The 14,206-nt window shown below is 53.7% G+C and overlaps 3 protein-coding genes across 3 annotated transcripts; all 3 read right to left on the reverse strand.

Moving 5' to 3' along the window:
- Positions 1-1,014: 1,014 nt before the first annotated feature.
- Positions 1,015-3,027, reverse strand: J4E79_005436 (uncharacterized protein; the record flags this gene model as incomplete). Its single annotated transcript, XM_049354314.1, has 2 exons — positions 1,015-2,834; positions 2,886-3,027. 2 exons carry the CDS (start codon positions 3,025-3,027, stop codon positions 1,015-1,017), a joined length of 1,962 nt encoding a protein of 653 aa, XP_049211179.1.
- Positions 3,028-7,481: 4,454 nt separating this feature from the next.
- On the reverse strand, positions 7,482-9,412 carry J4E79_005437 (uncharacterized protein; the record flags this gene model as incomplete). The annotated part of the gene is made up of 3 exons (XM_049354315.1): positions 7,482-9,034; positions 9,201-9,240; positions 9,290-9,412. 3 exons carry the CDS (start codon positions 9,410-9,412, stop codon positions 7,482-7,484), a joined length of 1,716 nt encoding a protein of 571 aa, XP_049211180.1.
- A 2,233-nt stretch (positions 9,413-11,645) lies between these two features.
- On the reverse strand, positions 11,646-12,561 carry J4E79_005438 (uncharacterized protein; the record flags this gene model as incomplete). The annotated part of the gene is made up of 3 exons (XM_049354316.1): positions 11,646-12,093; positions 12,143-12,273; positions 12,325-12,561. The coding sequence occupies 3 exons, from the start codon at positions 12,559-12,561 to the stop codon at positions 11,646-11,648; spliced, it is 816 nt and encodes a 271-aa protein (XP_049211181.1).
- Positions 12,562-14,206: the final 1,645 nt, after the last annotated feature.

The following is a 14,206-nucleotide window of genomic DNA, read 5'->3' on the forward strand; positions in this document are numbered from 1 at the left end:
ACACCAGGAACACGTATACTTGCGACGGCATCTGTTTTTGTAGATGTTGTAGGTGTCGCGTAGGTTCGGTCCATGTTGGATGATGTAGGTGTTGCGGTTTCGGTCTACTCAGAGGATCTGTTTGCTCTTCGAGTGTGTTTCATCCAACCGTGCCCTTCGTTTTCTGGTTTTAATACTTGGTTAAGACTTTTCCTTTCGAGTTTCGATGTTTCGGTATTGCTGGTCGCAATAAACGCTCATTCCAATTTCGGTTGTTGTTGGCCGCAGTTGTTCCTGCGTTTCAGGAATTGATGACGTCCTCTCTTGCTTTGCGTGCTCTTCTGCATGCGCGACATGTCTTCATGTTACCCCAATATTCATGCCCTCAGTTGCTGCATCCAAGCTGCGCCGTATCATACCGCAAAGAAACGAAGTGAGGATGAGGTTGTGAAAGAAATGTGCCTCGTCGAGTTACTCAATAAGTGGGGCCTCTCCGAGGTCAGGGGTCCAGTGCCTGCCGAAGCAGCCCGGGCTGGTAAGAAGACATTCACTTTGGCAGGTGCGATGGACCGGCGGTACTGTGCACTTATCAAGCATTGCGAGCCTTCAGTTAGCGGTGTAGAGATTCTGCTGATATTACTTCGTGTTAAGATACATGATCCGAAAATTGTCGGCGTCTATGCACCTTCCGACCCGATGAGGTATTGATCACACATGTGGTTTGTAGCTTTCAGCATCACTTTCGGTCATGGCGGACCATTTTCGTGGAGCGCGTGTAGATCATTGCGGATTTGCGCAATAACCGACGTAGATGGCTGTTGGATAGACATGGGCATTCCCAACATCAATTGCCTCACTGACTACAATTATCATGTATCTCCGGAAAGAATCTGTGTATTTCAAAGCATGGCCTGCAATTGTTTCACGAAAATACCTAGCGGTCGTCCGATCGGCACAAGCCCTGTTTCCCAAACGCCTTCGCTATGCAAATCAGAAGGATCTTCAGCTTTTTAAAAGTACAGCACGAACATGCGATCAAGCAGTCGCGGCCGCTGTGCTGCGTGCAACTTGTTCCTGGAGAGCTTTTTTGTATTGACTCCGCGCAGCGTCGATTGCTCGAATCAAAGGGTCCACGACTTGGTTGACGGCCTTCGCGCCTCCTCTGATAGCTCCGGGGTCGAACTTCCTCTTCTTCCTCTCTCGCTGGTTGGCGAACTCATTCTCTTTCCGTGCATGCTCGATTCTTGCTTCGCGCTCTGCTTCTGCCATATCGGCTACCGCCTTGATACGGTCGAGCGATTTGTCAAGCGTCTCGATGAGACGCGCAATCTCGCCCGCGCGGTCGGGGTCTCCTGAGTAGAACACGGCCCAGAAGTAGTGCAAGAACTCGACCGTCGTGTTATGGGTCATGGTGAGATTCTCTAGAACCCCTTCCGATACGTGAAGCTCCCTTGCTCGCTCGCTGGTGGGAATGGCTTTGGATGACGTGTAGTCATCGTTGTGTAGATGGCGTTTCCTCACAGCCGCAATGATCTGCGAGGATGCTGCACTTCGCGAGGATTTACTGCCAACTTTGGTCTTCTTGGGGACCGACTCCTCCTCGTCACTACTACTCTCATCATCGATATCGATCGTAGAATGGAGATCAACGCGCGAAAGCTGGCCGTCGCCGCCGAACTTGCGAAGATCCTGCTGTAACGTCGAGAGGGCCTGTGCAGGAGTACGCTTGGTGTAGGTCGCAGCACTGGTTGAGGTGTGCACGCTCTGGCCAGCGGAGAAGAACCGGCTTTGATCCTGTACGCGGAGAACGACCCTGTTGTCGTCATCTGCACGCTGTAGATCCCGCAACTGCAGCTCTTTGTATGTCTCTTCATCGACTCCGACGGGTCCATGCCGACCTCCATCCGAAGGTGGCACTTCTTTCATCATCTTCTCGCTCATGCGATTCAAAACTCGGAGGATGGGCGCCTTCTCATAATTGGTCGGGTTCATGGTCCAGTCGGGCCGGTTACCTTGTTTCTGGCTATGGTTCTGTTCATTTGCCTCGATGTTGATGAAGTTAGGGATGGAAGCTGCAAGCAGATCCTGGTTGTCTGTTGTCTCATCGTAAGACAGATACTTGTCGAGCTTAGGATCAAGCACGTCCTTTTCTTGGATGCGCTCACCCTTGAGCTTCTTCATCAAGCGACTGTGGAAAAACCTCTCCCAGAAGTCACCCTCGCTCAACTGGGGCACGTTCTCATTGTAAGCCCTCTGGACGATTGGATGCTGCCTGAACAAGAGCTCAATCTGCTCTTTAGTCAAGCTTAGCATGAGGGTGCCGTTGACAGACTTTGATTTGATGACGGACAGCACGTTGTAAGTTCCTGTAGCCTGCGACTTTTCCGTTGCGTGAGATCTCAACATGTGCACGCGTGTAGACCAAAACTGCATAGAAAACTGCAAGACACCGACGGAATCAGGCTTCTCCGCAAGCGCTCGGTCGAAGCGTTGACGAAGGGCTGGATTTGAATTGAGAAGCGACATCTGAAGCGTTGTATCCGCAAGCAGCTTCGCGTCATCGTAGTTTTCCTCGTTGTCTTTGCCACCAGCAGTCACAGTCTGCGCCATAGCGATGGCAGCTGAGGCGCTGCTGTCCCCACCATCCTTGCTACCAGCAGCAGGAGCCGGAGACGGAGCGCTCTGCTGTTTGGAGGCCTCGATCCATTTGCGCAATAGACTGGTTATGTTCTGCTGGTCGTCGCGAGCGGTAGCGGAGGTGAATGTAAGGGTGTGGTTGCCAGCTAGGGGCGCTGGCTCGGGTACGACGATTTTTATGGAGGCCTTGGCAGCGGTCGCGGGCGTCTGTTGGAGGTCTAGAGAGTGTCAGTGGTGTATAGCGTCTTTCTCGTGAGGCCTCGACGTACTGCCTATATCTGCTATGGCTATGGACCACGGAGCAGGCGCATTGGCCGCGCCACTGGTCGACTTCCAGGACACCGTCTTGCCATCCGCAGACACGGCGACCCTGCCGTTATCCTTCTTGTACTGGGCAGCGGCGTCGGCCATGATGGCGGGGGGTAAGGTCGCGGCGATCAGTGAGGCGTGCCTGGCTTGAGGCTGACGCGGTGCTAGCTTGTCTGGGCTTCCCCAGATTCACGCGTCGCACGTGACTACGCATTAGCGAACGGCATGGCAGCCGCTGAGGCTCAGGCAAGGCTGTACCCTACTCCAAAACCCAATTCGACGTTCAGCTGGAATGCATCTTTTGTTTGATGGGTTTGGCTATGTGGCCTCTTCATCTCCTCGCCCACTTCAGAACGCGTGTCTGCAAACATGGCGCATGGCTCGCATCAGCCAAGAGAAGTAACACATCAGGCGCAACGGATACATATCCGTGCCATGCAGCGTCAGAAGCCGTCAGAGGCTGCATGCGAGTTACATAAGGCCTGCCCTGCTATTGGCTGGTGGTGCGAGAACACTGGATGAGCGACCACTTCGTCATATCGCAGCGCCGCCGGGACCAGCAAAGAGTACCACTGCAAGCCTGCACAGGTCTGCAGACTATATTTGGAGAACAACAAGCAGCCGAGAAGATGCGGTGTCAATATAGACTTCACGGTGTTCGGTCGCTCCCTTGAATGTGGTGGGTGGTGACCGGTCAGAAATCCCGCGATCCATGATACGCGCTAGGCCGGAACACGGGGCCTGTCCTGGCTGCATCAACTTCTACTGCGTGCGACGCTTAACTTCGACTGCACATTGCTACAGCTGAGGCTTTTCTTCTCTTCATCGTCGTCCGTTTGGATGTCACCCATCCCTACCTCCGCTTTGTTAATCTAATCCCCGTCATGTTGCGCAACACCCTGCGCCAGTGCTGCTCCCGCCAGCTCCAGTGCGCCCCGGCGAGAGCATCCTTCTCGAGCCTCGCACAGCCCTCTCGAACCGCTCTCTCGACATGTCGCCGCCCGCTCGCCGTGACGCAGCGCCGCCAGTATGCCGTGTCGTCGGAAGACACCAACAAGGGCGTTGTGCGTGCCTCCCAGCCAGACCCTCAAACTCTTCGACCCATAGCTAACAATGACGGCATAGGACCCCAACGACTCGTTCCTCCAGGGCAACACGGCCAACTACATCGATGCCATGTACATGCAGTGGAAGCAGGACCCCGCCAGCGTCCACTACTCATGGCAGGTCTACTTCCACAACATGGAGTCCGGCGACATGCCCGTGTCGCAAGCCTTCCAACCGCCGCCAAACATCATGAGCTCGCCCCAGGGCGGCGCCGCGAACAGGCCTGGCATGGGCATGGCCTCCGCCGAAGGTACCGACGTCATGAACCATCTCAAGGTGCAACTGCTCGTCCGAGCCTACCAGGCCCGCGGTCACCACAAGGCCAAGATCGACCCGCTGGGCATCCGCTCCGAAGCTGAGCAGTTCGGATACAGCAAGCCGCGCGAACTCGAACTGTCACATTACAACTTCACCGAGAAGGACCTGGAACAAGAGATTGAATTGGGTCCTGGTATCCTCCCGCGCTTCAAGACCGAGTCCCGCAAGAAGATGAAGTTGAAGGAGATCATCGACGCCTGCGAACGCCTCTACTGCGGCTCTTACGGAGTTGAATACATCCACATCCCGGATAGGGAGCAGTGCGACTGGCTCCGTGAGCGCATCGAGGTTCCCACACCCTTCAAGTACTCCGTCGACGAGAAGCGCCGCATTCTGGACCGCCTGATCTGGGGTACCAACTTCGAAGCTTTCCTGGCCACCAAATACCCCAACGACAAGCGATTCGGTCTTGAGGGTGGTGAGAGTCTGATTCCCGGAATGAAGGCCCTCATCGACCGCAGTGTCGACTTTGGCGTCAAGGACATCGTTATCGGCATGCCGCATCGTGGTCGTCTCAACGTGCTCTCCAATGTCGTCCGAAAGCCCAACGAGTCCATCTTCAGTGAATTTGCCGGTACTGCCGAGGCCAACGAAGAGGGCTCTGGTGACGTCAAATACCACTTGGGCATGAACTTCGAGCGCCCCACCCCATCCGGAAAGCGCGTACAGCTGTCTCTTGTCGCCAACCCGTCCCATCTCGAGGCCGAAGACCCCGTCGTACTAGGAAAGACCCGCGCCATTCTGCACTACAACAATGACGAGAAGGAAGGTTCCAGCGCCATGGGTCTGCTCTTGCACGGTGACGCCGCTTTCGCCGGTCAGGGTATAGTATACGAGACTATGGGCTTCCACCAGCTCCCCAGCTACCACACTGGCGGTACTATTCACATCATCGTGAACAACCAGATTGGTTTCACTACGGATCCTAGGTTCTCCCGTTCGACTCCTTACTGCTCTGATATCGCCAAGGCAATTGATGCGCCCGTTTTCCACGTTAACGGTGACGATGTCGAGGCCCTCAACTTCGTCTGCCAGCTGGCAGCTGACTTCCGCGCCGAGTTCAAGAAGGATGTGGTTATCGACATGGTTTGCTACCGAAAGCAGGGTCACAACGAGACTGACCAGCCCTTCTTCACCCAGCCTCTCATGTACAAGAAGATCTCAGAACAACCCCAAACACTGGACATCTACACCAAGAAGCTGCTCGACGAGAAGACCTTCACCAAGGAGGACATTGACGAGCACAAGGCTTGGGTCTGGGGTATGCTAGATGAGAGCTTCAACCGCAGCAAGGACTACGTACCAAACTCCAAGGAATGGCTTACTTCGGCCTGGAACGGCTTCAAGTCGCCCAAGGAGCTTGCGGAAGAGGTCCTGCCCCATCTGCCAACCGCCATCGAGGAGACTCAACTGAAGCACATTGCTGAGAAGATCGGCGGCGCGCCGGAGGACTTCAATGTACACAAGAACTTGAAGCGTATCTTGGCTGGCCGCACCAAGACTGTCATGGACGGCAAGAACATCGACATGGCTACCGCGGAAGCCTTGGCATTCGGAAGTCTGTGCATGGAAGGCCACCACGTCCGTGTCTCCGGACAGGATGTCGAGCGTGGAACCTTCTCTCAGCGCCATGCCGTGCTCCACGACCAGGAAACTGAGAAGACATACACACCTCTCCAGAACCTTGCCGAGGACCAAGCAACATTCACCATCTCCAACTCTTCGCTCAGCGAATACGGAGTGTAAGTTCATGCTGTTTTGATGTATTTTGCCGTAACTAATCACCTGTAGGCTTGGCTTCGAATACGGATACTCGCTATCATCACCCAACGCCCTCGTCATGTGGGAGGCTCAGTTCGGTGACTTCGCCAACACTGCCCAGGTCATCATCGATCAGTTCATTGCCTCTGGTGAAGTCAAGTGGCTTCAACGTTCCGGCCTCGTCATGAGCTTGCCCCACGGTTACGACGGTCAAGGTCCCGAGCACTCTTCTGGACGTATGGAACGCTACCTACAGCTCTGCAATGAGGATCCCCGTATCTTTCCCTCGCCCGACAAGCTCGACCGTCAGCATCAGGACTGCAACATCCAGATTGCCTACACAACGAAGCCGTCTAACCTCTTCCATCTCCTCCGTCGCCAGATGAACCGTCAGTTCCGCAAGCCTCTCATCCTCTTCTTCTCCAAGTCGCTACTCCGTCACCCACTCGCTCGCTCCAACATTGAGGAGTTCACTGGCGACTCTCACTTCCAATGGATCATCGAAGACCCCGCGCACGCTAGCGGCGAGATTGAGTCGCATGAGGGCATCAACCGTGTCATCCTCTGCACAGGTCAGGTATACGCTGCGCTTGTTAAGGAGCGTGAGGCCCGCGGTGAGAAGGACGTTGCCATCACTCGTATCGAGCAGCTCAACCCCTTCCCCTGGCAACAACTGAAGGACAACCTGGACTCGTACCCCAACGCCCAGAACATCATCTGGTGCCAGGAAGAGCCCCTGAACGCCGGTGCCTGGTCATTCACCCAGCCCAGAATCGAGACTCTGCTCAACCAAACCGAGCACCACAACAGGCGTCACGTGATGTACGCTGGCCGCAACCCTAGTGCGTCGGTGGCCACTGGACTTAAGGTGTCACACAAGAACGAAGAGAAGGCCCTATTAGATATGGCTTTCACCGTAAAGCAGGACCACTTGAAGGGCGAGTAAACGCTGGATGAGGCGTGGAAAGGGGTAGTTGGTCATTGATTGCATTACTTTATTCCCATGATATGTATGTTTACAGCGTGTAGTCTCGTGTGCTGTCGTGGAAGCTAGATGTACTTCAATGACAGTCTGAACAAAAATTCTTTACTTCATACATTATCCTGCCTTTTACATGCCTTTCTGTGGTCTTCTCTGGGTAGCTTGAAGAAAGGGTCGTAGCCGGTAACCCCCTACTTCGAAACTCGGCCTGGCGTGGAACAAGTCGCCGTAGTAGGTAAACTTAGTCCTCCTACTTGGGGCTTGGGATGTATATCTCACAACATGATCGGGTTTTGAGGCATACATTGCGTTTCGCATCAACGGTTGCTTAATTAAAGACCTACTGACGAACTCTAGACTATACCCGAAGACAACTTCATTATCAACATCAGGTGAGCAAATGCGGATTCCCCTGATACACAAAACTCGGCTTCCTGCGCGCCTTCAGCTCAGACCTCTCTCCGTCTTCCCAATGATCCCACACATTCGCATGCTGCGGGCCCTCCACCTCACGGATATAGCCCAAAGCACAGTCCTCAAATTGGACCTTGGGTTGCGCTGCGTAGAAAGCATCATAGCGATGCGATAGTGCTTGTTTGAGTGATTTGACCCTGTTGTCACTACCGTGTAGCACGCCCCAGGGATCTCTGCACGCTTCGCCCTTGCATGATTTGAGGACCATCATCAACGCGTCGATGCGGTCGATGATGGCGGTGAACGAGCGACCTGCGATACGGTAGGTGTCACGTTTCGCTATGAGGTCCGCGTCTTCGCCGTCGAAGTAGTTTTCCAGCTGACCTGGGTCGAAGCGCATGTCGTAGTACTCCTTGTCGCCCGTGCAGAAAACGGAGTAGTAGATGTTGTAGTCCTCACCGATGAGGCGGAGGCCCTTGTACGTGTTGTTGCGTACAGAGTGGAGGTAGCCACCCCAGTTCTGGTCGGGCGGATGATTCTCTTTCACCGGGTTGTCGTAGTGGCCCCATATGCCTTCGGGGATGGCTCGGCCCCAGTACTCGATGTTGATGTGTTCTTGACGTTCTGCAGATTCGGCAAGAAGGGTGTCTTCTTTTGACAGAGGCATGACGGAGCCATCGAAGTCTTCGCGCAGACTCTGACCGGCGAGCTTCATGATGGTAGGAGCGAGATCGGTGTGCGAGCTGACAATATCGGTGGTGTGGCCCTTCATTACACCAGGTCCACGCACGATGAGAGGAATGTGGATGTCAGTCTCGTAGCCACACTCCTTGCCGGCATGAAGGCGATGCTGACTTAGGTGGTACCCGTTGTCAGTGGTGTAGATGATGTATGTGTCTTCAAGAAGGCCCTTGTGCTCGAGAGTCTTCACAAGTTGCTCCACCATCTCGTCTACTGACTGAAGGGCACGAAGGCGGGAGCGTTGGAACTCATCATTGTAGTCAATGACTGTGTCGTTAAGAAGTGGAAGTCTCTTGACCCATCCTGTGCCACCCTGCTTCTCGGGATTGAAGTTGGCATCGCGTGGGATCTTGTACTCGGTGAAGAGATGGGCATGTCTCTCTGCATATTGAGGCAGATCCGCGCTATACTCCTCGGCGGGCACGAGCTTCACGTTGCTATGAGGCGCGATAGGTGCAATGGTAAGGAACCAAGGCTCAAGGTGTTGCGTTGCTTCCTCGAGAAAGTCATACGCCTTCTCTGCAGTCACATCAGGCGAGTATTGACCTTTGTAGCTTATGGGTGGCCCACCGTTGCGACTCATGTGCGCGTTGTAGTATTCGTACGTATAGGGGTCGAGGATGAAGTCGGAACCGTTGTACCCGCCGGCGTAGGGTGCATTGTAGTTGTCAACAGAGTGGTGGTTCCAGAGCTTGCCAGAATAGTAGGTGTTGTAGCCAGCGTTCTGCATCCACACTGGGAGGTAGTCATCGTTGATACCTTCGCGGACGACCTTTGGGTAGCCACCTGAGACGCGTTAATGAGGCTGACAGTATACGCGGAGATGTCTGCTAACCGTAGGGTGCAAAGACGTCAGTCACATTCGTGTTGTGGGCAGCTCTTCCGGTCCAGAGGTTTACGCGGGACGGGCAACATAGCGCAACCGTACAGAAATGGTTCGCATACAATGTACCTTCATGGAGTAGATACTTTTGCAAGAAAGGCATGTGCTCCTGTTCTTGGTGAGTCAATGTCATTTGATGCAGCGCGAGATGTACGAACCAGTGACTTCATATGCCAATCTTGATCGTCTGTCAAGATGAAGAGAATGTTCGGCTGCTTCGCTGCTGCACAGTGCAGTGCCGAAGGAAGCACTGCATAATGGAACAGCTTGAGGAACTTCATGGTGACAGGCCGTTGTCGAAGCTGACGACTGGACTGGGTGAATTGTGCCCTTATAAGGCATTATGCGGTTGAACGCGCTCTCCCCGCGTTCGAACAGAGCCATGTTCATGGTCGATGTTCACGCGTCGTTACTGGACTTGAAGACGAGGCCGGCGCCGTGACGCGTGAGTGCAGGAAGCGGGTGGAGTTCATGGGTCGATGCATTGTCACGTAGTGCGACGCTAAACCTCGAGCACGAGCCTCACCCCACACCTGGCACCAGCCATCGCGGGAAATGTCTCCCTCGTGCTATCGTCTCCGCATTGCGTGCCCGGCTACGACGCAGCAAGCCGCAAACGCCAATCCTCTCGCGGCGATTCCTAGTAAGTCGCCGAGAATGCCGGCGCGCTCCTCTCATGGCTTCTCCATGTGGAAAGTTCGTCACCGACGAGACACGCAGCCATGGACAGGACAGTGGCAAATATGAGTACCGAACAATTGTACCGAAAGAGGACATTCGACAGACTTAACCAAAGAGCTGCGAGAGCGCGGAAGAAGTCGCGTATAGCAGAGCTAGAAGAAGAGGTCGCTGATCTGAAGCGGCGCCTTACGCGCTCGGAAGGCCTCGTCAAACAGCTGCAGAACAATGAAACATGCCTTCGAGAGATCATCAATTCGGCGCGAGTGTCCCTTCAGATGGTCGATCACCACACAGTCTCACCATTCGATAGAGATGCATCCTCACCATCGACTGGAGCAGTCCCAGACCCATCCTTCGCCGAGGCCGGGCTCGACATGTCGCAAACCTCAATATCTCCTTCGAATAATATTGGGGCCAGTGCAACGTTGAACTTCGCATCGCATTCACTATCTGCTGGCCGGAGCGATGGCTCAGCGACTATCGATGCTTCAGCTTACGGCGCAACGTCGACTGAGGGTGTGCTTTTGAGAGATGCAGATACTGGGCTGAGCCTAGAGCTGCCTATCAGTGCGGACGAGTCTCTTTTCAATATGTGGGATGGCACTTCGAGTAAGTCTCGCTATCGTGAACTGATCGGATATCAGCTAAATCCTTAGACCTGGAACCAGACGCGAACAATACATACTCATTGTCACTATTTGGCGCGAATGCAGCCCAGGACGGTGTCGGCATCCCAGGGGATTGGCCTTTCGCACCAGAGCTCCCGTTGTTAGACGTGGCTGGCACATCTTCACAGCCTCCGCCGTGGGAGCGACTGCCGCTTCATGCATCCGCCACCTGTCGGCTCGATTCTGTATTGCTCGGGATCATCGTTACCAGCCGTCAGCACGTGCAATATTTAGGGCAGCTTCCAGAAAAGTCTTTCCCTAGCGTTCGGTCGTTGCTCAACCCTGCTACCCGCAATTCGCAGAATCCGATTTCGGATGCTCTAGGTCAGCATGGTAAGATAAGTATGGCAGTCAAGGGCTCAGCCGAAAGGGTTGCGTGTTTGTATTATATGAGCCTGTTGCTACGCTGGCTCATGTCCCCCACAAAGCGCAATTATGAAGCCATGCCAGACTTCTTGAGGCCTGTAGAAGCCCAGCTAACAATACCCCATCCGATTTGGGTTGATACGATAGTTTGGTAAGCTTACGGTCAAAGGTTGAGTACCACTACTGACGATATAGTTGAAGGCCTGAAGCACGGAAGCGCATACTCCAGTATATGGACTTGTCTGAGGGGCGGGAGTTCTCCAAGCTACGGGAGATCACGGGCAATTCGCTGTCAATCCATTGGCCTCACGACATATCTAGTATCCTTATTGTCGCATCGAACAGTGAGCTGCAGCTCAATCCGGACTTCGAAAGTCACGTCCGGCAGCTAAAGCACTGGAAAGTCGGGCCCGACATGGTGGAAACATTCCCATACTTGGACTGCATTCCGACTACGCCTTGATCACGCATGCGTCGAATGACTTGGTCAGCGCCGCAGCTGATGCAAGACTTCATTGTACTATACGGTGTTTGTTGATCGTTTGTAGCAATTCGGGCTATATGTCCCGGCTACACCATTCCACCACAGGCTGCCCATGGGTGACGTCATACACCTTGCGCCATCCAAGTTATTGACTCTCACGCGTAAAGAAAGGGGGGCAAGATACGTTGTCTACTCGGCCGCGTTTGCTCTCAATAGGTTTCTCTCCTTCGTGATAAGTGCGATGGAAAATGCGATGACGGAGGCGACTAGCCCAAGCACTGCCACAAGTTAGAAAAGTCAGGCCTCGAACTTTCTTTACTTACCGAACACATGCTGCGTGGCGTGTATATATGCCGGCATCAGCAGCTCGCGAAGACCATCACCCACATGCTGAATGTAGGCGATATCTGATGTTGCCTTCTCGACTATCTCCGATGCGTCATTTCTTCCCTCAAGGGCATGTTTCAGGCCTATCTGCAAGACGATTTGAAAGGCTGCAGCAGCCCCGCTGACGCCTGTAACGCCCCCCACGTTACCACTCAGGTACAATCCAGAGCCAGCAATAGCCACCTCGTCCTCCGCCACTGCGGATGTCAATCCAACGAAGACGGCCGAATGCGCCATGCCTGTTGCAAAGCCGGCGAGGAATATCAGGAGCGATCCCCAGACTGTGGTATGCCCATGCCAGAATAGGAGCAAGAGAGTGAAAGACAGTGCCGAGCTGGCACTCGCTAGTATGGTAGGAGCTTTGTAACTTCCAGTCCTGATTTGTGTTAGCTCGTCATCTTACATACGTGAACGAAAGACTGTACCGCTTGATCCATGCCCCTGTCAGGAGGCCACCGACCGTATTTCCAACCACAGAGGGTATGAGGTAGGCGCCGGCTTCGCCAGTCGATGCATTATTGGTGACTTGGAAGTAGATTGGGATGATGAACATCAGCTTGCCACTAAGTTAGCCTTCCATCTTTCAGCTACAATTGCTGGGTCTTACTGCGGTCTGAGAAAAGTTCTGCAGGAGAAGGATTCCATAAGACGTGCCAACAACGTAGCGGGTGAGTAGTTGGACAGGAAAGATTGGCTCTTTCGCGAAGTACCGTTCGTATACGACAAACGTTCCAGCGCCGATAACAGCAACGCAAGCGGATGTGACGATGACGGGGTGGTTCCAATCGTATTTCTGGCCGCCAGTGTCCAGGACGAACAGCGCAGTGAAGATCGTTATACTCATGCAAACCGCTCCGATGAAGTCGATACGTCGTAACTTGTCGCGAGCGGATTCGCAGTGCCCAGGTTTAAAAGTCTTCTGCGGAACGTTCAACTTCCATTGGACTAAGACAATCGAAAGAATGACTGGAGGAACTTGTGCCAAGAAAGCCCTGCGGCATCCATCAGTAACTTGTATGCGTAACGAAGGAACTGCCATCTAAGGACTTACCAGCGCCAGCCAATCGTGGAAGCAAGAAACCCACCAATCACGCCGCCACAGCTTCTTCCTACTGTCTGCACCACATTGACATAGCTTCGGTATAGCGCGACTTCGTGGAAGGGCAGCAGATCAGTCAACAAGATCGACACCATGCATACCATTCCAGCGCCCCCAGCACCCTGAATTGTACGAGCAGCGATGATCTGAGCCATTGACCGGCCCAGTCCCGAACCGAGCGTTCCGATCGCGAAGAGGACATAGGCCACCTGCAAACACGACTTTCGCCCAAAGATGTCGCTCAGCTTTCCGAAGAGTGGTTGCGATATACACATGGCCAGCATGTAGCTTGACAGGAGCCAAGAGCCGCTCTCGAGGTCATGAAATTCGGACGAGATCTTGCCATACGTGGCTAACACTAGCGATGTGTCCGCTTGGGAGATGAAGACACCTGCTACGATCAGCGGAGGGCTGTGTCGACAGATTAAAGGCACCCACCGATCAACAAGATAGAAATGGTTGTCACCAGCGATCGTTTCGGCGTTGAGTGGTCTTTCGCGGACCCATCTCCTCGCTCAGGATCCTGCGAAGCGCCATTGACTGCCTACAAAAACTTAGCTAACAAAAAAGGTAATTTTGGGATGAGAGAAGCTCACCTCGTATGATGATGTCAGTTCAGGAAACAAGGGTGTCGCTTCGTCGACTTCTTGAACAGCCGTCTGTGCATCCCATCCTGGTTTGACGGGGCTTCGCTGACGATTTACCATATTGTGTGAAATTTGGAGGTGTACGACTTCGAAGACAACGTAAGGTCGTGATCAATTTCGAAGCGGCTCTGAGCTGGCTTGAACTCAGGATAGACTTGACTGCCCAGATACATCTCCACTTCAACGGTGCACGCTCGGATCGACATAGACTCTGCAATGCAGTGTCATGCAAGCCGATTACGCGGAGTTACGGCACGACCGACATCGTTTGAACAACGATATCCGCATTCGTCTCATCCAATCGAAAGTATACGGTCGCATATCGGCTCCCGCGAAATCGCTATGACCGCAAACGACATGGTGCCGCTAGCATGACCTTGCATTAGCGCCCGCTTTCGTACGCTACCACACTGACATTGCATATCGCATCATGAACGGCGAGACTCAACACCGAACTACGCCATTCGCGCGGCGATACCCCGCAATGCTTGTCTATGTACTCTGATCACAGTCACGTAGCAGAGTCGTGTTCTCAAACCATCAGACTCTACGAATCTCATGGCGTGTGCTGAGCTGAAAACGGTGGCTTCGGAGAAATGTATCCACTCCCGTAATTCTCAACACAGATCGCGACATTCGCAGCCACAAAGTCGGGAAGGACGGGACTGTGTGATTCGCGTATGAATCAAGTCTTATCCCACACCATAAGTATTGCTATCAATGCTGTATCCACTTCCGACATA

This window comes from Alternaria viburni (genome assembly GCF_023758015.1).
Source record: "Alternaria viburni strain BMP 2772 chromosome Unknown scaffold_10, whole genome shotgun sequence".
NCBI classification, from domain to species: Eukaryota; Fungi; Ascomycota; class Dothideomycetes; order Pleosporales; family Pleosporaceae; genus Alternaria; species Alternaria viburni.